Source organism: Tinamus guttatus, unplaced genomic scaffold (genome assembly GCF_059628265.1).
Source record: "Tinamus guttatus ecotype Peru unplaced genomic scaffold, ASM5962826v1 Tinamus_guttatus_pri_ptg000079l, whole genome shotgun sequence".
Classification (NCBI taxonomy): Eukaryota; Metazoa; Chordata; class Aves; order Tinamiformes; family Tinamidae; genus Tinamus; species Tinamus guttatus.
In genome coordinates, this window is record NW_028288613.1 from 3902759 (window position 1) to 3925860 (window position 23102).

The 23102-nt window shown below is 41.8% G+C and overlaps 1 protein-coding gene across 3 annotated transcripts in view; it reads right to left on the reverse strand.

Moving 5' to 3' along the window:
* Positions 1-23102, reverse strand: part of TACC2 (transforming acidic coiled-coil containing protein 2) — a 110529-nt gene that overhangs the window by 84754 nt on the left and 2673 nt on the right. For 2 of the 3 annotated variants that reach the window (XM_088520064.1, XM_088520063.1), the window contains exons 3-4: positions 15789-15961; positions 1484-7210 (exon numbers count right to left, since the gene is read on the reverse strand). In XM_088520064.1, coding sequence (XP_088376190.1) covers positions 1484-7210; positions 15789-15961 — 5900 coding nt within the window. The remainder of the gene's footprint in view (positions 1-1483; positions 7211-15788; positions 15962-23102) is intronic. The other variant, XM_088520065.1, reaches the window with a different exon arrangement.

Consider the following 23102-nt stretch of genomic DNA (forward strand, 5'->3'; position numbering starts at 1 on the left):
ACTTCACAAATTGCCAGCAGCTGCTTCGAGAACCCTGCCCTGCTTGCCACAGGTATTTATTTAAAGTATGATACCCACCCTGATCTGAAACACATGCGTAGACGCATATGTATGCGCTGCGCCGCAGGCCCCTGGGGCTTCTGAACCAGAAACGCCAACAATTTGTTTGGTAATTTCAAGGCTACCCAAGTGAGAAGCTTTCCACCATGTAAAGGGAAGCAAAAAGAAAGGAACCAGAAGTAAATATCAAGGCTTCATTTCATTATCTTTTTATATATAGGTCCTTAAAGAGAAAGCACTGTAGTTGTAGAGATTTCCAGTGCTCCTATGTTCTTATAATGCACATTTTGCTCATAAAAATAGACTGAATTCAGTCTCTCCAGAAGGAAGAGAAGAAATTCCTCTACATTTTCACCACAGAGCAGAAGAATTCCTTTGCATTTTCACCCTAACAGAAACCCTTGAGGAATTTTCCACTTACAGGATGATTTTATCATTTCAAGCTCTAAGGAACATGATACTGAAACATTTTCCCTCCCCACCGAGTTAATAGCATATAATTTTTTGGTATTACCTAGGAATATACCACCTGTGCTGATCATTGATTAATGTCATCTGAAAGTTTTAAGCTTTTCACTGTCCTACTACTTTGCTGTTGTCTCTTGTATTGGCAGTTACAGCCTTCTCAGGGACAGGGTTGGAGAAAGTTGCAAAGGTTGCAGAAGGAGCAGCAACATGATTAGGTAGTGTGAAAGAGCCGATTTAAGGTAAATTTTCTTTTCAAATAACTTTGTATAAAACTGTGGTATTTTGACTGTGTACAAACTCACAAGGAAAGACATAGGATTGATATAATTAAAGCAGTTACTGCTACGTTTTGAAAATAAAGAATTCCTGGGCTCCGCAAATCCTAACAACAACTCACATCTGAAACAACTTCATGTCATTAGAAACGCTGAATAATACATTGATCAAAGGCGCTGTCAATGCAATTATAATATGTAAGAGGATAAGAGGGAAGCCTAGACAGCTACCAGTGTTTTTTTTTCCTTAATACTGCAAACCACCATGTGAATTCCGCAGGTCTAAATTAACTGGGTCACGAAAACTTAAGCAAAATGCTACTAACATAAGGCTAAAAAGTGTTATTTGTTTGCCACAACTTAGACTACAAGAAGTGAACAGAGGGTTCCATAAGTGACTCATCATAGATAAGTACGGGAATTTCAAATAGTAAACGGAATAGTTGAGAATTATTCTCCTGAGGCTGTTGAGCACCACTTCTGTTATATTCAGTCCCTGTACATTATTTCAAGTTTCTTCTGCTTAGTTCACAATTAAAAGCAATGGAAATGCAATAGAAACGTAAGAACACAGTAAATGCCCTGCCCTCCCGAACAACCAACTTCTGCTTTGAAAATTGTATCACTGTCAATCCCCAGGGTCCTGACAACCATTCCACATATTAATTTAAAGTAAATACCTTTCAGCTGGTAATCCTGCCACAGCCATGTCTCGAAGTTCATGGAGGTCAAGGTCCTTGGGCTCGGTAAATGCAGATGCCGAGGGGTTTTTTTTGTCATCCCAGAGCGAGTGTTCGTGTTCGGAATTCGCCTTGCTCGGCTGATTCTCAGAAACAGCAGCCACATCTGCACGTGCAGAACCCTCTCCCTGCTCCACCGCAGGGATGCTCCGAGAGCCGTTTTTGTGTAGGTCCATCTCTTGTTCTCCAGCGCCTGTGTTTAAAGCTAAGTCACCTTGGTCAGTGACTAACATCCTTGCAGTACCTGTTTTAGGGATGTCTTCAGGTTTTTTGTTACCTACCTCTGCTGTGCTTAACACCGTGTTGCTCTTTTCTGTCACATCTCCCTCAGTCATAATGCTAGATTCTAGTTTTGAGTCAGTTTGCAAGGAATCATCCTGGCTTACTTCATATTTCAAGTAATTTATTAACCCATGCATGGTAACTTTGTTTTCTTGCTGTGAATCTTGTATATTTTCTGATGTTTCCAGGGATTTCCTATTTACTGAATCATCCTGTACTGTATGTGTGTCATTCGGAGACTTAACCTCATGTATAAGATTGCTGTGAATATATGTCTTCTGATCTTCCCCAGATAACACATCAAAATTGTCTGGCAGTTTTTCATGACTGTAAAATCCTCCTGGTGCCAGTGTGGAAGATGCCATGTCCGAGCCGCTCCTTGCAGTTTCTGGATCACTTCTCTCCTGTTCATTTGGCTTGGGATCCTGGCACTGTTCACTATGAAAACTCACATCATCTTCGGATGAGACTGTTTCTGCATTATGCTGCGTAATTAAATTATTTTCCTGCGTGGCAGCAGCATCTAAGTCCCCCTCCTGAACACCACCCGTAGAGATGCTCGTTACGGCGGGTTGCTGCTTACTGGCAGGATATGCAGCGAAGTTCTCAGGTGCTGCCCCATCAAACGAAGTAGCTCCTTGCTTTTTTGTCTCCAAGCTTATTAGCGATTCAGGATCAGCATCACTAGCACACATGCCTTCCTTTTCTCCCACCTCGACCGTCTCGAGAGGCTTTGCATTTTTCTGTGCGTTTTGCAGGTCTTCCAAAGGACATTCTGTGCAGCCATCCAGCCTGGGGACCATTTCTGAACAGCTACCTGGCTGCCTATTTTTCTCAGTATCCTGTGGACTTGCTGATGGCAGCTCTGGCACGGTTTTTTCATGTAGAAACACGCCCTGGGGAGTTCCACGGGACGTCTCCACAGCTGTAGGCAGCTCCTGCCCCTCTTCTGAGGCGCTCTCCAAAATTGCTTTTCCCACCCTATTCGATTCCAAAAAGTTCTCCACACCGCACAGTTCTGCCATGTCCTTGGCCACTGGACCCTGCTTGAAGCTTGCATGATTTTCAGGTAAAAGCTGGGGTAATTCAGCACTCAGCGTGTTGTGGACAGTTTTTTTAAATATCTGGCTGATGTGCTCCCTGAAATCCGGGAGGCCAGAGCCAATGCCCAGAGAGCTGCACGCCAAGAGCTCATGCTCCCTTCCCGAGTTCTCTGCAGAGTGCGCAGAAATGTTGTTCTCCTTTAAAACATCTTCCATTTTATCTGAATTCCCAGGTTTCTCTGAGATGTTGCTGCACTTGTCATCTAGGCAGATATTGGTTGTGATTTCCTCATTAGAGCCTTCTTGTTTACCAACAGATGAAAGGCTCAGCAGCCTCTCTTCTGGAGGAGGGAGCGCTAACAGAGACTCTGATGAACCGTCACTTTGCTCCTCTTTGAAGCCCTCATCACTTTTGGTTTCCTTGGATTTAATTGCAGCCACCTCTCCCTTCAGCTTCTCAGAATTAAGCTGTGATAAGCTGCCTGCAGTGTCTGGCAGGGTTAAACTTTTCTCTCCTCCACCCTGAAAACTTTGGTCTGGAAAGTCTTTCTTGTTCACATATGTATTCCCTGCAGAGCTGTTCTCAGAATTTATTATTTCACTGGTGCTTAACCCAGGTGAAGCACCTAAGTGCACCTGGGGACCTGGAGCAGTCTGCAAAGTAGAGGCACATTCCAGGGTGGTTGGGCTTGCACTAAGTGCCAGTTCATTACTTGGTAATTCCCCTGCGCTGTCCTTGCTGCTTCCAGGCTGCTGGTTTGGGTGATTGAATGCAGAGGTCAGTGGACAAAGAGCTGTAAAATCCACTTGACAATAACCAGGCTCCTCTGGTTTCTTTTGAATGCAGCTGGATTTATGTGAGTTATCAGTGGGAATTGCTTCCAAGGCTGCCTGTAAAGGTGAAGGACACCCTTCTGCCCCTGGGCTTGTACCCGTTTTCACGGTGCTTGTTTCTGTGACAGAAGCGTTGTCCTCCCCTCTTATCTTCACATTTTCATCTTTCTGGATGGTTCCCTCATCAGCAGTCACAGCCTCTATCTTTTCTGTGTCCGAGGTTTTTCCCATTAATGGCATTTTCTCTTGAATTTCTGGAATAGGTGCTTGACGGTCATTTTTCTCAGAATTATCATAAGTCCATGGTACTTCACTATCAATTGGGAAAGCCTGTGATACGTTGGTGGCACTTACTGAGTTCTGTGTCCCTGGAAGAGAGTTTACAGCAGTAGCACTATTTTCCCCAGCGTTGTCTTTAATGCTGCATGTGCTGACTGGCTGATCATTCCTGCTGGATTCTTTAAAAAAAGTCTCACTATGGCACGCTTCTTCATGCTGAGGAGCTGAGATCAAAGCATTATGATCCTGCTTGGGCTTGTTTGAGCCTTGCTTATGGAGGCAGTTTGCTTCTGCCTTGAGATCCGTTTTGTTTTGATGGTTGCCGTCTTGCAAATCTGGCACGGCCACACCAGAAACATTTTGCAGGTGTTCGTTGCTGCACGTGCCCACCGATACCGTATCCGTACTTTTATCCTTGTCCTTTTTTTTGGAGGTGTTGGCATCGCCTTGGAACAGTGCAGGATCTCCCACAGGAGATTCTTCATTAAGGTTGTTTGAAATATTTAGAGCCCTTTCTGGTACGTTGCTGTTGTCATTTAACCCTAGTAACTGTTCAGGTTTTGGAGCCTTTGCTTCGTGCTCCTGATGGCCTGTTCCTGTCACAGGTTCCAGATTGCTCTGGGGTTTCTGTTCAAGTCCTGCATTTGAAATCCAACCACCTTCACCCGTTGCAAGCGCAGAGTTCTCCATGTGCTCAATGTGTGCAAGGGCAGGTGAAACATCTGCAATTTCTTGCAGTTCCCTGACACTGCATACTAGGGTCTCACAAGATCCATGCTTGTCTTCCTCAGAAGGGGAGTTATTTTCACTGGTGCTGCTACCACCCGCTTCTTCCATGTGAATTTGTGAAGGAGTGATCTCTTCAGGATTTACTACAATTTCTGAGGTTTCTGAACAAGCCATCTGTGTATTTCCGTGACTTTCTGCAGCCGTTTCTTCCTGCTGAGCTTGCATCAACGCATCAGATTTGCATTCAGTTTTCAGTGCCAAAACTTTGTCTTCCATAAGACTTTTCCCTGCATTTTGGTGCTCCTGCTCCACCACAGCCTTGTTTTCTTTGCCATTCTCAGCAGTGCTTTGCTCAGGTACAGCTACAGGCACTTGCTCTGCATCTCCACAAGCCTTTTCAGCTAAGCAGCCGTTCTGCTCGTTGTTGTCCCCAAACCATGTGGCCTTCTCAGCTTGTACAACAACGCAACCCACAGTCCCTGCCGATTCATTCAGACCCTGGAGTTCCAGGTTTGTTTTGGATATTTCTGCACTTTCTTCTGACTTGCTAGAGCTCTCAGGCTTTTCTTGACACTCACTTTGCCTTTGGGACTCCAACATAATTCCTTTAGCCAAAGCCGGTTCCCAGGCTCCGGCCTGCTCACTGCTTGGGATATCATTGATCTCAGAGCAGAGAAGCACTGGACTGTGCTCACCAGCTAAACAAACCTTTTCAGCCTCGTTAGAGCCTGGCAAGCCTGAAGTTTTGTCTTCTGCTTCCATATTAAAGCAATCAAAACTCAACAGGGCTTCTTCCCTGTAGAACTGCAGTGGAGCCGCAAGCAGAAAGCTGCTCCTGTCCTGCAGGTCGTTTGTGGGAGCTGTTTTCTCTTTACTCACTTGACTTTCAGGTCCACAACAAAGAGAGTGTGAATTGTCTTCAGGTGGTTTAAAGTTGCAGTCTGAAGTCAGGTGCTTACCCATAGCTTCCTCCTTTAGGTCACTTATTGGAGTCTTTTCAAAAAAACTGAATTCTTTGGAATTGTGTCCCAAGAGTATATCTTTTATATCCTGGCTGTGGTCACTACCAGAGTTCAATAGTGCTCTTTCTGCCTCAGTTGACCCTTCAGGTACTTCACTGGTTTCTGTCACTTGTGCCTCCTCTGTCAGAATCTTGTTTTTTCCTCCTGTTACCCTCGTATCACTTTCCTTTTGATTCAGCTCTGTGGAGCTGCTCCAAGAAGTGCTTAATGCATATTTTTGCAGCAATCTTTTATCTGCCAATGAGTTTTCCTTTGTGGGATTGATAATACTTTCTGCTTCAGAAAGTGCAGTGCTTCCTCTAGACACATCATCAACTTTTATGATTTTGTTGCTACTGGCTTGATCTTTTGGGCTCTCAGTTGTGACAGCTGATTTTTGCTCTTCCTGCTTAAATAATAAAGGCAGACTGAAATGCTCAGCACTAACAAGCTCATCTTTCTTTTGAAGCTCTCTTTGAAAAGTGGGTTGTATTTTTTCAGAGGCTGTTTTCACAGTTCCACTTATCGTTGGATCTTGATAGTCATTTCCAGGCGTGTATTCCCTCGAAGGTTCTTCTGGCTTTGGTGTCAGGAAGAGATTTGGAGAGTTAAAAGGCAGCTCTGACATTAAAGCACAGGCTTCTGATTGCTCTCCAGTATTTCCAGCTAGAACTGGGTTTGCCTTATTCTCTTTAGCTGCTGTTACAGCATCCATCTGCGGATCAGAGTCCCCACTGATCTCGGATCTCTCAACGAAACTCTGAGCATTCACAATTGCTCCATATTTTTCACTGTCTGAGCCTCCTGTTGCTGGATCATTGAGGATTAAGGTTTCCTTTTTCATTAGCACTCCCTCTCTGCCATCTGTGTCCTGTCTACCTAGCTGCATCACGCGCTGTGGGTGACCTACTTCCAAAACTCCTAGCTCCCGCTTGGCCTCCTGAGCGGTAAAATAATCTGCCTCTTCCCCCTGGGGACACACAGTGACATGTGGCTCCCTCGTGCCGTCCTGCTGTTCACCCTGCCAGAAGGGCTCTAATTCACTCAAACTCATTTGTGCGGCTCCTCGCGTTTCTGTAATTGCTGCAGGAGGGCTGGCTTCCAAGCTGGTGTTTCTGGGACTGCTCTCCCCATTTTTCATAGAAGCAGCAGCAATAATGTCACATTTTGGGCCGCTGTCCATGGATACGGTGTGTGCTACTCCGTCTGCTTCGTCGTTCTCTGGATCTGGTGGTGGGACTGTTTCATTGCAGTCTGAGCTTGGTGACTTGTCGTTGCTGCTCATGAAATCTGCTGTGGGTCCCTTGGCTTCTACCGGCCCTGGACTGGCCAGACCGTTCCCGCTCGCTTCTGCAGCCCGAGTTAAGGAGATGGAGCAGGTCTGTTCTCCGTGTTCTTGCAAGACATCACTTTGTCCTGGCACCTCTGAAGATACCACGCTTGAACTGGGATCGGGTAAATCTTCAGCACTGTAGCTACTGATGCCTTCATTACTGCTGCTGCCAACAACGGAAATGTTTATTTGTATCACATCAGTTTAAAAAAATGAAGAAAAGAATAGAAGCAGTTCATGCCGCTGAGGTTTCGAAGCCATGCAGCACATGCACCGAGACGCTGCCGGTCTGCTTCCAGGAGCCAAACCATCAGCCACACACTGCGGTAATTCAAACGCTCATTGCACGGAAACACATGTCCTCAGACCTGCCTGACAACTATCACACTCATAGCATGTGTTTGAACCACTCCAAAAGCTCTCTGAATTAGTAGGGTGTTCCCCAGCTTCCCCAGCCAAAGGCTAACAGGGAAAGGGGCAAAAACACTGAAAAAAACGCTACCACCTCAAGAAATGTTTTTCATTTCTCCTTCAACAGGTCAGTTGTAACCGAAGGCTTTGAAATCTCTAATCGCTCCTGTTATATGACTATACCTTTATCGTGTAGTAGAAAATTAAGGGCCCATCCGTCAAATGTTTTCTCCTAGTACTCAGCCTAGTTGGTTCATAAGGGCGAAGGTCTCCCCCACAGAACCACATTGCCACACCATAAAGAAACACCCTGTGAAGTCATTTTATTGCAGTGGTTGATTTCAGGGCATATAAGGTGCAACTGTTCGCACGATCTTTCTTTCCCAACCCTTAAAGATACGATATGGTAGAGGAAAGGGAAGTTTAACCAAGCTTCAGTGATATTAAGTATCAGTTTGTTTATTTTATAGCACCAATACATTTTATTTCAACTTCTAAATACAGTTTTGCCCAAAGGAGGTATTTTCTAGCACACTGAAAATCCTTCTCCACACACAATTTGCTGACACTCTGAACAACACAGATGGCAACACAACGCTTGGTATCTGCTGGTCACTGACAACATGGCACATAACGAGGTATGAACAACCAGGAGGTGCCAGGAGGTTTTCCCTAACGAAGGAATAAACTTTATCACTTGACATTAATTTTGTGCCCAGGGAAACTTGATTAGAAGAGGAGGGACAGAAAACAGAGAATTGAATTGGAGAGGGGATAAAAAATTGGGAGTGAAATTTTGCCATTTTAGTGATTTTTTTTTTTCATTTTTTCAGGTTTACCTTCCTGATAAGTAAATGGTTCATAAACAGTTGTGGGTCCAAGGCTCCTCAGCCTGGTAGCAAGCTCCTGTCAGAGATACAGGGTTCATATAAAGAACAGGGGAGAACCAGGGGGAGAAAAAGAAAAGCTCTCTAACCTTAATAAGACTGAGTGTTTGAAGAAGTAGATATAACTGTAGAAGCAAAAATAACTGTTCTCCAAGAGCTTTATAAACATGACTTTTGTCACACTGGATTTGTCCTTGCATCTCTCCAATACAGAAGAGCTCCAAAAAAGTCTGAAGTGGTTATGTTTTCTAAAACTCGCGTGCTAAAACCTGTACTGGCTATTGCCATGATAATAACAACTTCTAAAGATGCATATTAAAAATATTGACTAATGCAGCAGATTCAAGTAGTGATGACAGTCATGTGAACAAACTGTTCATCACTATGAATAAACAATGTGGCATCCTTTTATAACCCTGGTGTAGATTTAAGTTTTTTTAATAATTCTGGTGTTTGATACAATGAACACTGTTCATTGTATTCAGGAAGAGATGACAAGAAGAAATTGGGACATTTTTTTCCTAATTAACCTGCATTCACTGAACAGATTTAAGGTAATATTGCTGGCACGTGCTCCAATGGCAACTTAAACTATCATTTCTACACTGAAGCAATACATGTTCATCTTCTATTCTGGTTCATCTTGCCTCAGTGTTTTATTCTGGGCTATAACATAGAAATGAAAGGCTATACTTTCAAATTATGCGTAAAAGAATACACTTGAGACTTCTGGGATATCTTAATTTAAATTTCTCCTTCTGATAGAGGTAAGGCAGAAAACTGTACAAGGAAGGTATCCTACATCTTCCTCTTCAGTTTTTGTAATGTTATTTTGCTGTTTGCAGGTCTCTGCTAGATGTTAGATGAGCATCTGCCAGCAGTGACTTAAGCAGAGTTGATCCTGCTTTAAGGCAGAAGGATGGAATAGGTGACCTCTTTAGGTCACACCTAGTCCCATTATCTTCCATTCCTTTTAGAGGGAATAACAATACAGGAGAATCACACCACGGGAGGATGATAATTGCCCTCTTAGTAACAGCCTATCTTCATGAAAATTTATTAGTGGTCAATAATTACCTGTATAGAGCATGCATTTGCAGACAGCCCATTGATACACATAGACTATGCCCCTGGTTTGTGTTCTTTTCTGTAGTTTCTTATCCCTTTTGTCTGTACTCTGTACTTGTTTGGTTTTATCAAGGAAAAAATATAATGCTAGAGTTATATTTAAAAAAGCAATTAAAAAAAATCACAAGCAAATGAAAAAACATAAAAGAACATAGGAGTTCTTCATATTTCTGTAGAGCTTAGGGCATAAAGAGGCACTTTGCTTGGAATAATCATTGCACACAATCAATGATAAATAAAAAAATGCCCTACATATGCAGGCTTAACTTGAAACATCCAAGAGCCTCATTGCACTGGAGAACTATAAACAGAAAATTTTCCCATGTCTTAAAAGTCAAGCACTCATTTAAAGGATTTGCAAGTCTAGAGCAACACATGGGCCATATGAATGCTATCCCTCCAGTTTTAACATCAAACAACAGTGTTAAATTTTTATATGGCCAAGGTGTTTGCTTTATATAAATAATTACTGAGGAATTGCTTATTTCTAAGCACATTGCAAACTTACTGATTAATTTTTAATATCTGCAGTCAACCTCTTGCATCTCCAGAATATATTGTGCGGGTTAGAATTATAATAATAATTTAAGAGTACTACTGGTTACTCAGATGTTTATTAGGACTGCATTGGCTGGCTTTTAACTGGCTTTTAACCGGCTTTTAACCATGATGGATATTAGGAAACTGATGACTTATATTGCTTCTCCCATATATACTTCAGGATTAAAAGACATACCCCATCTGTCAGCCATTAGCATTTGAAGCTTTAATATCCCTTACTCTCTTTTGTCACCCATAGTGAGAGCTAGGGGCCAGAAGATGAGAGGAGTGGCTAGACAGAAGCTCTCTGAACTGGGGATGGAACAGGAAAAAAATAAAGATAAAAAACCAGGCTGGCGCAATTGCTCAGTGTTTGGGCTACTTGATAACCAACAAGAAATTATAATTCCGCAACAGCAAACCATGGATATTTTTTTAAGTTTCCCTTCCATATTCTCTAGCTTTCCTCCATAGCAGCTGGCTGGAAAAGCTGACTGCTCTTTTAACCAGCTACGCTAGCGAGGGGAAAGAAAAACGAGTGCCGAAGCCCATGAAACCCCGAGGTCACCTCCAGCTGCTCCCCGCGCTGACGTAACCTCGAGCCTCTGCCAAGCGACTCTATACCCAGGAGCACAGGAGCCTGAAACGTGGGGTTGGATTTGGAAAGCAGAGGACAGGCACCCAGCTCGCTCTGCGGTCTCTACAAGGAAACCCGCTGCTCCGAGGTCTCTGTTTTGCTTCCCCGACACGTCTGGGAGCGGGATCTGCGTGTTGGATTTGGTTGTCGGGACACTCTGTGCCGGAGGACTTGAGTTAACCTAATGAATGCTGCATGAAGATTAATTAGGAAAACGAAAATCATTTCCACGTTCCCTCTCTGATCATAATTTTAGAGGCAGAGCTGGACAGCATTTAAACTTCTCAGTGTAAACAAACACATGAAAAATCCATCATTGCTAATGGGCTGCGAACAGCAGCCAGATCCCCCTGCCCTCACTGTATATCCAAGCTGTCAGGAAGAAGTGGGGCAGGAATAACCATCTAGATGATCCTCCTGGGAATTGCCCTCCCCTCTGCCTTCTCCCCACCCTCCCAAATCACCTTTTGCCTCCACTTTCCTTCCACACAGAATAAAATGCAAGGCCTGCAGCATTTTAGACGTGACCAAACTAAATTATTCTAACATTAAGAAAGTAAACTGTACTACCACCCCAGCAAATGAACATGGCCACGTCTTCTGTTCTGGCTCTGTAGCTGGCTCCTCGTCTCTCTTTGAGATCTCCGTATTGCTGGCAGGAAACACGACACTGAACAGACTGACAGGATGTGCAAAAATCCCACGGAATCTGTCCAAGTGAGAAAGTGGCCAAATTTATCCACGAAAAGTGCTCATTCCTCCCTACTCCTTCCACGTGTATCTTATAAACTGCCGTACCTACTTGTTTCTAAACCTGCAGGAAATTGCTGCACGGTTCTACCTGAGAGAAGCTAAGGGTTTCTCCGAGTATTCTGCATGTGCACCAGCAGAGAAATACGGCTACATCGTACAAGCACCAATACAAAACCCAAAGCTTGCTAACTCTTCTAATTCTTCAGTATTTTAACTGCATACAGAAGGCCAAAAGGTAACTGCTGAGGATGCTACTTTCCAACGTACAGGACCAGTGTCAAACAGGCAAAAAATGGGCTAAAACAGAGTGTTTTAGCTAAGAGTCATAGATATTAGGAATTCCAAAATGCAAGAATTTAAAACCAACTCAATTTTAGAGAAGTTGTAGAGGATACAAGAAAGCCACTCAGAAGACTAGAAAAGGGAAAAGCTTGGGAATATTCCAGTTTTTGCAGAGATTCTCCCTCAGGTTGATCATATGCTCTTAAAATGAGAAGAGTTCATTTCAGAGTGGAAGAGATGTGTTCATAGCAGTATATAAGAGTGAGAGTTAAAAATAAGCAGGCTGGAGCCTGAAACATCAAGGCTTCTTCCGTTTATTGTCTGTGTTTCTATTTTGGCAGGATGCGATAACTTAAAAGCCACTCAAAAAGGGGCACGTGGCAGCCTTTTTACAGAATAAGGATAAATAAAAGGTAGTTTCCTGAGCTACTGCCCATCCAGTATGCTTCCTGAAACAGGAATCTTATCAATACCTTCAATCTGACTCATCCATAGAGCACGCCTCTCATAGAAGAGTTATAATTTTGCATGCTGAAGTGTAAAGTTGTTCTAGCTAGCTAGACTGTAAGGCTATCCTGTGTTTTTAATATCCATATTTTGAAAAGGAACACCCTGAAAAATAATAGCTATGCCATTTTTGAGCAGTACATTTAAAAAGAACGTAAATTGTTCACAGAGCAGTATAGAAATACTTAATGCTAATATAGAAAAAAAAACAAAAAGGGAAAAGAAAAACCACAGATGGTTAAAAATCATAAGAGACCCTATCCCACACATCTCATTACTGCAGCTGGTCTGTTCCAACTCCAGTTTGGGTAGTTTGATATGCTACATGGCAGACACCATAAGCTTATGTGAAAGTTAGGTGTCCTCAGTCTATAGTTTCTAACCACATCAGTGCAAAACTACTTGGCTCCTGCAGTTAGGACAGTCTTTCAGAAGGCCACATGCAAAAACTGCTGACACTAATGTAAACTATTGCACAGCGCACCTCAGCTCCAGGGCTTGTTATTTTTCCATTCATGCTTAGTCTGAATTTGTGCCTCTTCTAAAATCACATAGAAAAAAAAAATCCTCTGGCCTAATTCCTTGTTGGAGTTCTGCTGGCTTCTGAACAGATACCACTACCCAGCTATTTCTATAGCCACTAGAACAAGAAGAAAATAAATGCTTGCTACTTTGAGAGAAAAGATAAATATTTTTAAAAACTTGTGTAGTAAAAATCTTCAGTAGTACTACAGTAAGTATCAATAGTGTAATGGCAACTTTGGAAAAAAAAAGATATAATAATTTGAGGGCCAAATTTTGCACATCCCCCTGTATTGCCAAAGCAAGACTGTCAAAATTAGTGAAACAAATAAAAAGAACAGCATTTGCTTGTGTCTTTTGCAACACATATAATAGATTTCTGCATCCTCAAGGGACACTTCATTGCTGAACAGAAGACAGGCCTTATTGTATTAAAAGCCACAGTGAGGTCTTCGGCCACAACTGTGCAGCTTGCTGTCCTTGGTGGTGGGATTGCTCAATCTTGCCCCCAGGATGAAGATACAAAGGTCCTTCCCATATGGAGACAAGAGATCCATGAGAAATGTTAGAAATCTCAGGATATTGAGGAGACAAATCTCTGAGAAATGTACCCCATCCTTTCAGGTCCCACGTAACGACCAGACCATTCAACCCTATCTGTAGCCTCTCTTCTCCCCACACTTTCCATTTTATGTGTTTTGAATTTAAAGATGAACCAAACACCAGAGCAAAGATACAAAGTCCTCTGTTTTCCCTTGGTTCTTAGATAGGGACCTGATATTTCTTGCTTTTTTTTGGATCCAAGATTCTCTTGCTCTAAATGCACCAAACCTGGAATGCGCTAAGTTATTTAGTGCACTAAACCTTGAATAGCGTATATCTGTTTTACAGATGCAGAAAATACACTACAGAGATTAATTTTTCTGACAAAGCTCACGCCTGTGCCTTAACATTAAGTCTTTTAACATTACAAAAGTCAAGACGGGGTTGAAAGCAAGTTTTCCAATTTGACCACTTAACAGCAGGACTGTCCCAGTTTCCTCATAAACCAGGTAGAAAAGTCTTTACAGGCAGACACTGAAGGAGGCTGTGCATACGTCAAAACATGGAAAAGAAAGTGATTAGATAGAGCTACTTCCTGAGCATAAAGAAAGAATATATAATTCAAACTCTTTTATAGGAGTTCTGCTGCTGCTGGCAGGTCTTATATCACAAACACTCTATTAGGTGGATACTGGCACAAATGCATGAGCATGGTAGATTACACAGTATCTAGGTACACAATACCCATCGTATTACCATTTTACAAATAAATTTAATTTGCAAGAACCTTACTCATGCTAGGCATACCTTCAAGATTCAGCAATTACTAATACTCATTGCTTTTCACCCCATCTATCATTTACCTTTTTTCTAAACTGTGTATTGATAAGAATAGTAGGGAATGACTGTGTTGCTGTCACAAATCACAGTGCTTCACGTTTCCAGTAGTTTGTAAGACACATTTATCAGCTAGGACTGCATGGTTACTCATCATTAGGCACGTATGCAGTATCAGGATTATACAAGATACTGTTTAGGGAAACTAGAAGCTAGAGGATGAATGTGATATCTGTCAGCCACAGTAAACAAGAACCCCTGCATATAAAAACCTCTTCCAGCTCAAGTTTACATGACTTCAAATTCATTTGTCTCCAGCTCATGGAAATGACATATATAGCTTCCCTCATTTGAGATCAGAATGGAGAGACATTCTCAAAGAAACACGATTAAAAATGAATAACTTATTCAGTGTGTACTGAAATACAACAATCGATTGAAACATAAAGGCTCCAAAGCAGGGCCAAAAGGGCTGTATACTGGTTTCTATTGGTAAGTCTTTTTATATAATGCCATTTATTTGCATAAGTTACCCTGAGGTTGTCAGTTATGACCTTACTTACCGCCTGCATTCGCCTTAAACTCCCACAAACTATTGTGTAATTTTATGCTCAATTTTCAACATCTCTAAAACAAAACAAAACAAAACACCACCACCACCACCAAAATACCCACACAGAAAAGCACAACCACCACCCTGCCTGGAACAGCATTATTTTCCTTGCATCTGTTTGTTGTTGTTTTTTTGCCTCTGAAGATTACACATTCAAAGCAGAAGGGCTGGTGGGAACAGAGGAAGGCCCAGGTCACACATACTCCACATGAAAGGCATGTGGCCAGTTCCTCTGCTCTAAACTCCCTAATCTTAACGAAAGCTTCTATTAACGAGATACCCACAGTCTAAAAGTCCTACCCCTCCACCAGTAAGCGACTGCTATGCCTCGTAAATTATATTTGCCATTGTATCCTGGGTCACACGGATTATCTGGAAAGTATGCAGCCCCGTATTAAAATCATGCTGTTATTAGACAATTTCTCCATTGTAGCAGCTGGAAGCCATGGTAACATGAGAAGAGTCAATACTGAGCTTTTTTAGAAGTATCAGCGCTTCAAAAGAAATGCTCCCTTTGGGACACTTAATAAAATCCAGATTATGTTACTTTCCTTCATCCTTAACCACACTAAGGAATACCTTAACTCTGAAAGTGGTCCTATTTGTTTCATCTGGGGAATTTTAAGAAGTTCAGAAGTGTGGGATGCTAACAAGCATTAGCTGGGGGTAGTTTCTAGTACTACAGGCTACTGTAAAAAGCTGGGCATGGCATTTTTCAATTATACTTTTTCAATTTACAATTACATCTTGCCACCTCATCATATATGACTATGAGAGATATTTCAATGTTTCTCTGCCTCAGATAAGAGTTTATTAGTACGAGCAAACAGCGAAGGAAGTTTAGGTCAAGGGTTACTACAACAGTTAGAGTTTTGTTTATGGCTCTGTAGTAAGGAGAGAAAGTCAGTTCTGTAAACAGCAAGTAGCCTTGCTTTTGTCATTTTTTTTGACCACTGCATTTTCACAGCACAGATTTTGAAAATCAGTTACACAGGGACAGAAACTTAGTAAAAATCCCCAGCTAACCACAACAGCAAGGCTCAAATCAAATTCCTATCACAAGAAGGAATATCACATTTCTTACCTCATAGGTCCCGGATTCAATGGGTAGACACTCTCAGGCAGTGGCAGCGCAGCAGGAAGATGCTCTGTGATGTTCTGACCTCCAGATCTTTCTGCACTCTTTTCCCGAGTGCTCCCTTTTATATTCTGCCCGTTACCAGGAAGCTGGCCTGATTCTGAAGCTGGTGGACTGCTCTAGAGTGACAAAAAAATAAGAAAAGAAAAGGATAAGTCTGTTTTGGCAGACAGGAAATTTTAGAGAATATGTAGTTGAAGGGGTTTTGTTCTGCCTACTGACAGACAACTTCTGCAGTAGACTTCACTGCTTTGATGGAACTTGCAGGTTCTAAAGCCAAGACATTTTCTTTTCTAACAACAGAAAAACAGAAGGAAATGGTTGAGCCAAATAATAAATATGAGAAAAAGAACTGAGAGAGAAGAATGCAACAATTGTTCTAAAGCTGTTCAGGGCCTTTACTGACCCAAGGAGGGTATCATTTTCTCTCTTTTTCCAAGCCTGGCAAATGCTTCTTTGCTAAGCGGGTTTAAAAAGGATAAAGGGTAGAAACAAGCCATGAGCTTTGACACTGATAATATCAGCAGCATCTTTGGAGTCAAGGTCTAGACAAATAAAGCCAGTTTCAGGGGAGGGCCAACACTTGAATCCAACTTTCAACTATTTCCCTCCCAATTCAGCAATGCTCAAAACTCCTTGGAAATGAAATGGAGGCTTGATTCTCCGTTACGCTGCATTTCTATAGCTACAGAAGTGCTGTTATGCAGATTTGGTAACGCTTTCTCACCTCATCTCCAAGGTTAGTGCTTACCCAGGACCTTCCCCGAGAGCTGCAGACTTGCCTGCCTTGCCTGGAGATCACTTTGCCTTAGCACTGCAAACTTGGTTTTGCTTTAGGGAGCTAGAAGGTAGCAGAGACTTGGGCAGGGGCCAGAGCTGTGACTGTGGCGTGACCACAAACCCTTGAGGTTCTAGAAGTTGCAACAAGTAGGGTCAAATTCCTGGTGAATGTGTTTGGCAGGAGCATCGTTAGAAGGCAAAGCAGTGCTGATAACTGCCTGCTTTGAGCAGCATCTGAGCATGTTCCTCAATTATAACATGAGAACTGGGGAGGAAGAATTAAGCATCGAGCAGAAAAGCAGCCTGAAGGAGGAAGCTACCTATTCAAATCCTCTTGCTTGGCAGCGGTAGTGAGAGGAAAGCAAAACTGTTTAATTGGACCATCTTCCACATGCAATCATGCCATAATTTTAAGCATTCTTAACCATATTTGTAAAAAGCCTAACAGACACCTAAGGGTAAAGACATATAAGGATATGCACTGAGCTTCAGAAAAGTGTCACAGATGAAAACTAGAGGACACAATTCCGACTGATCTCTTATTTCTCAAATTTTATTCTCAATTCTACATTTATATTTTGCTCCAGAAACACTCAGAAAATTTGTCATTGCAGAAAGCTCTTTATAAAACTGCATTTCTCTCTGTGCGACTCTAGCAGCTGTCCCACCACCACCGCCAGCAGTGAGACACCCAGTGGACAAGGAAAGCTGGGGAATACGCTATAGTAAAGGCCAGAGCAAACTGAAAATATAAAAGGACTTCCTTGAGGCTTAAGGCAAATTTGATTAACTCTCATATCCTCTGCCTTCCCCCAGAGGATCCCCTTTGCTGCAGCTCTGCTTGCAAAATCTCCTTTATCACCTCACTTTCCACTGGGGTGGACCAAACACTCTTGGTTTCATGATTATTAAGCACTTACCCAGCATGTGCTGACATCTGGCATTTGAAATATTTATCTAAGTATATATGTTGGCCCCAAAAGTACAACATACAGCAAAAATCTACCAGCACACCTCCCGATTTAAGCAAGGAAGTTAGTTCTTCCCCCCCTGGAAAACAACAGAGCTTGCTTAGGTTTGGGAGTTTGGTTTTGCTTTTGGTACTTTGTTTTTGGCAACCTGAGGTTTGTTTGCATTAGTTTTTGTTGGGAACTCACTTCAGCAAGCACAGATGTGTGCATGCAGAAAGAACTGGGAAAATGCATTATTAATTTCAGTATTAAGGAAAGAAAATACTGATTAGCACAACTACACATAACCCAGCTGGACCGTGAGTGTCCCCCAGTTGCCACGCAAGAGGCAGCACTATATCCTTGTGAGAGCTCCATTTGGGTCAGTCTGGGTGGAGGGTCACTAATGACCAACTCACAGCAGCAACTAAAGGAATTAGAATTTTCAGGTCACTTGCAGAGAAGAAAAAAAAAAAAAAAAAAAAAGACCTCCTTCTCCTAGAAGGGGGGGAGCAGGACAGGGAAGGTGAGGAGAACCACAAAGAACCCCAAGAAATGAGCCCAATTTCCAGATCTGTCCACATGCCTTCAGCAGTTGGTAAGAGCAAGCGAGAACTAATTATTTTTCCTCCTCTCTAGTGCAACCATCTCAGTTTTGCTCCAGCTGATTGTGCTGCGAGGCAGGGAGAGCAGCTCCCAGCTCTCTCCAGAGATGAAAAGCCGCCTGTTTGGTCTGCTCCTTCCAAAGCTGCTGTCATCCTCCAAGGCACAAAGGAGCCAGCAGAGAAGTAGCTCATTAACCTCCTGCACTCTTTGTACTCGCACATTCCTCCTAATTGCTCACACAAGTTCTCGCACATTCCTCCTCACTCACACAGGATCCGCCACTTGCCACCAAGAGCTGCTTTGGGCTACCGTCCTCTCTGTTTTACTGGCCACTTTTGGAGCCAGGGGGATGCCTCCTGCACACAAATCTTTAAACTCCTTTCTAAAGATACCCATCTAAAGGCAGGAATCCCAACAGCCACAGTGGCTACAACTGGTGCTTACAAGCCAGCAGTACAGTCCTTGCAGGAGAGTTCAGAACCGTAACACGGAGTCGGGATATTTTGCCTTCTACTTCTGGCTCTGACACTCTACAGCACCAGGTCAGAATCATTTTGGTAGCAGTTTGCTTGAATTTATTTTCACTATTTAACTCCACAACTCACAAGCTGGCTAGTTAGCCCATACATTTTAAATTAATGCCATACCTGGGGCTGTTACAGCAGATCTTTTTGTTAGAGGAAAACCACGGAGTGTGGCTAGAGAAGACGCACAGCAGCAATACACATCTCCATGGGTTAGCTACATGCACAACTTTAAGATTATACTTAACACTTTCCATAAACTAGTGTGAACTGTTTGTTTTGTTTGTTTTTCTCTCTTTTAATTGCTTTGTGCTTTCAGTGAAGAAGATATATTTAAGAAGATACCATCCATCTCTCAGCTACCCTCTGGCAACTGTAATTGGCTAGGGAAAAAAATCTGCCTCTTGTTCTCTGACTTTCAAACATGACCTAATGGTTACATTTTTATTAAGACATTAAAAAATGTATTAAAACAATCTGTCTGCAGAGCAGGGAGGAGTGCCTGTTGCAGAGTCACCTTCTCCTGGCTTCCCAGAGTTTGGGTGATCAAACAGTAAAATTATCCTTTCACCTAGCCTGGCACAAACAGCCAGGAAATATTTTCAAGAGAAGCTTAAAGGAGGATTTTAACAATACAATAACAGAAAAATAAACCTTAGTGTAGATATTTAAATGAAAGAGGGACTATTAACCTTCCAAGATAGAGAGAAGTTTTAAATGTGGTTATCTACATTCAAGATACTAATTTAGTCATCACAAGGGAACATGGCCCAAGAATTTGTGCCAGCCAGAAAAAAAAAAAATTCTCTCAAGTTTTTTCAAATTTATCAGACAAAATTATTCAACTCAGTAGCTGACCTAGCTTTGCAGAACTATTTTTAATGAACATCTTTTGAAACATTTAGAAATACTAGAAAAGACTACTTCTTGCACAAAAGGATCACCAAAAAGCTGTTATTAGAGAAATTACCTCTGCAGTGAATTTTCGCTGAGAAACTTGCAGCTAAATTCACTTTATATTCAGTTTAAATTTGGCATACACTTTAAGCCTTTGAGATTATAAAAAGTTACTTAGTTAAAAGACAAACAAAAACTCCTGAGAACCTATTTATTAAAAATCAGAATATATTTATGTCCAGGATAATGAAAAAAAGTTTTTCACAGAGACTACAGAAACAAGAGAAGGAATACAGAAACTATACTTTATTTTTCCCCACTTTGAGTCTGTACCATATATAAATGAATACATCTATTTCTCCTGGAGTATAGAACATATTTTGCATTAAACCTTTCCATAAACATTGGCCTCTCAGCAAAGATACAAAATAAAGCAACAGGATCATTTTACTTTTGTAGTGTCTTTGAGGAGTTTAAAAGGAGAACTCCAGCAACACAGAGGCCAAAAGCCCCAGTAAGAGCACTTTGTGGTGCTGCAACCCATCACACACACACACACACATAGATCTGCTTTTAAAAACTAGTACCACACTTCCCCCTCCAGGGATTTGCCTTAATTTCCTATTTTTATCCTTTCTCTCCCTCTCTCTCTCAAAAAAAAAAAAAAAAAAAAAAAAAAGAAATAAAAAAGAAAAAAAGCCACTTGCCCTCTGCAACATTCCTCCATTAAACACATCCTTTTATAGCTGGTGCTGGAACATGCCATAACGCTGACTGTCGCTGGGCGTAATCTTGGAGGAGTTACACCAAGTTTCCATTCTCCCTAACTCCCTGGGTATAGCAGAGGCTGGGGGCTTTGGAACAAACCTGGGCAAGTTTCCACCAAAAAATACCCCAGAACTTTCATTTTCCTGCACATCTTCATTTTCCTGCACATCTTCTACCCCACAAGCGGGTGGGGGGGTTAGAGTTTGCCGCTACCAACCCCTCCTCAGCCAAAGGCAGGCTGTTATCAGAGAAAAAATGAATCCATGGCACTCATCAAAAAGGCTCCTCTGCAATCCTGGCAGCCTAATCCATTGCTATTTCCACACGGGACAGACGTGGAGTGGGTAGTGGGAAGTTATTCATTCAAAGACTTAGTCTGTTGGCTGTTCCTCATCCTTTTATTATACTCCAGTATTAAATTCCGTTCTTCCAACAGAAACTGGGACACCAGAAAGGAGCTGGCAGGGACTCCTGACACACCCAAGTTAACAAAGCAGTTTCTGAAATATTAACTGTCTCAGTCTCTGCTGGAAAAGTGGAGAGAAGAAAAGTTTTCAAGGTTAAATATTGTAAAACATTTGCAATAAAAGAATTGTACAGGTCACATTGTTGGGGAATCATACCTGTAAAATAGTTATTTTTTTTAAATAAAGAGCAGTTTTTAGGAGCTACTTTTTTGCTCTTGGGGCTTTTCTTGTTGTTCTGCAAGCACTATATTGGTTAATAAATTAGATTTTTCACAGTACCCTTGGCACTGAATTAGATAAAATTTAGCTAACCAACAGATATTGCTTTAGCAACCAGAACTTTTCAATCAAATCAGTAAACACTGTTCAAAAAATTACTGGTTACGAGATGTGTAAGTAACAATTGCGGTTACTGACAGTTGTGCCAGGCCTGAGCATCATGGGATGGTTAAGGTTGAAGAAAAAAGAGAAAAAAAAAAAAAGAACTTTGGTTTAGTCACATCACAAGAGAGCCAAACAATGTTTTTAATAAACAAATTGCTTCAGCAGCCTGTGTTATTAGGCACTAGACTATTCCTCAGAGCAGTTAGGGTAAAGCAGTTTGGAGTGTGGTGACCATTGGGACCACGTCTTGGGCTTTTGCCCTTAAAGCTGATGAAGGGCAAAATATCTTGACTTCTCAATTAGGTGAGCGTGACTACAAAATGATCACGAGAGAAGCAAAACGTATTTGTGCTTATGGGAGAGCCCACGTAGAATTTTGCAATAGGGTTTTTTGTTTGTTTGTTTTAATGGGCAATTGGCTATTACTTCCAGCTTGGTTTATTGTCTCCCACAGGAAAAAAAAAAAAAGGTTAAATTCATGCCATTTCTAAGTGAAAAACTAGAAGAGCCAGGAATGTATAAAACATCATTTGGAAGAATTCTCCCATAAGCCACTTCCTATCAGCACAGTGGACAGTGGGAACTGTGATAGAGTGACGAGCATTTAAATATTCTGGTTGCGACCTCCTTTATTAGTACTTATCATTTTTTCTTAGTGGAAAAAATGCTGCTTTTCCTCCAGAGAAATAAGCTCAAACCTACAGAAATAGCTCTGGCTGAAAATGTAAAAATAAACACTGTTGTGTATATATATTTAGTCACCATGGGTTTATCCTGGGTTTAGCATTCTTAACAGAATACACCCTTTCCTCCCAGCTAAGGCAAGAGCAGTTCAGACCTTCAGGCCTCATTGCTCCCGTTTAGGATCTTCCCAGCCTCCTGGGAGCCCCATGCTGTTTATCTTCAGGCCCTCCTAACGTCAACATTAAGTGTCTTCTCAACAACTTTATCTGTGTTTCAGCCTAATTCTGTGAGAATATACACAGCAGATGAACAAGTCTGCACGAGGCAAACGCACTGCTCTAAAACTGGTTTCATAGTCCTGGTTAACACCTGCATTCCCTCACCTCTAGCTTGCTTTTCTTCATGCTCAGTAGGCAAAGGAATGCTTCCAGTTATCCTAAAATCTCCCAAAATCTTATTTCAGATTTTTTTAAAATCTTGCTTTGTCTCTTTGCTGATGGCTGGATGAAGGCCTGAAAGTATCTGCACGATCTTCTTAAAGATGATGGGTGTGTGAGGTATAGTAGGAACGAGTTAATAACCTGCACAGAAAAACCTTCAACATATAATCGGCAATTTCAACTCAATATAATTTTTAGATAAAACAGCATTCTGGTAAGTGTTTCTTAGCAGCCTAACAATAAAACCCTTGAGAAAATGCTGTTAGATTTATACCATGCGCTACCAGGAAACTTCTCTCCAAGTTGAGATCTAGAACCTCTGCTGCTCCCAGCTGACACAGTTTGCTTGTCTAGCAGTTACTAACTGCCCTTAGTTGTGGGAAATGAAGGTCCAACATTTTCACACCATTTCTAGGTATACAGAGAAGTGTACTAAATAAATACCGATCTTCATAAATGTATAATATTCTCCTTTTCATCCATACTCATAAATGCACATTTCCAGTTAGAAAAGGTGGCGGCTTTACAGATTCAAAGGATTCAAAGGAAGGTTTAACCATTAGTTCTAAAAAAGGCAAGGGACTTCCAACTTATTTTCACTATTCTTTCAAGTTAATATGCCAACACAACTTTGTTTCTTCCTTCATCCTCCCTACCTTCATTAAAAAGGCAAGATGACAAATTAGCTAACTTACAGAAATGGATGTATAATTCTCTAAAAAGAGGCAGTGTTGTTCTCGTTTGAATTCAAACAAATATT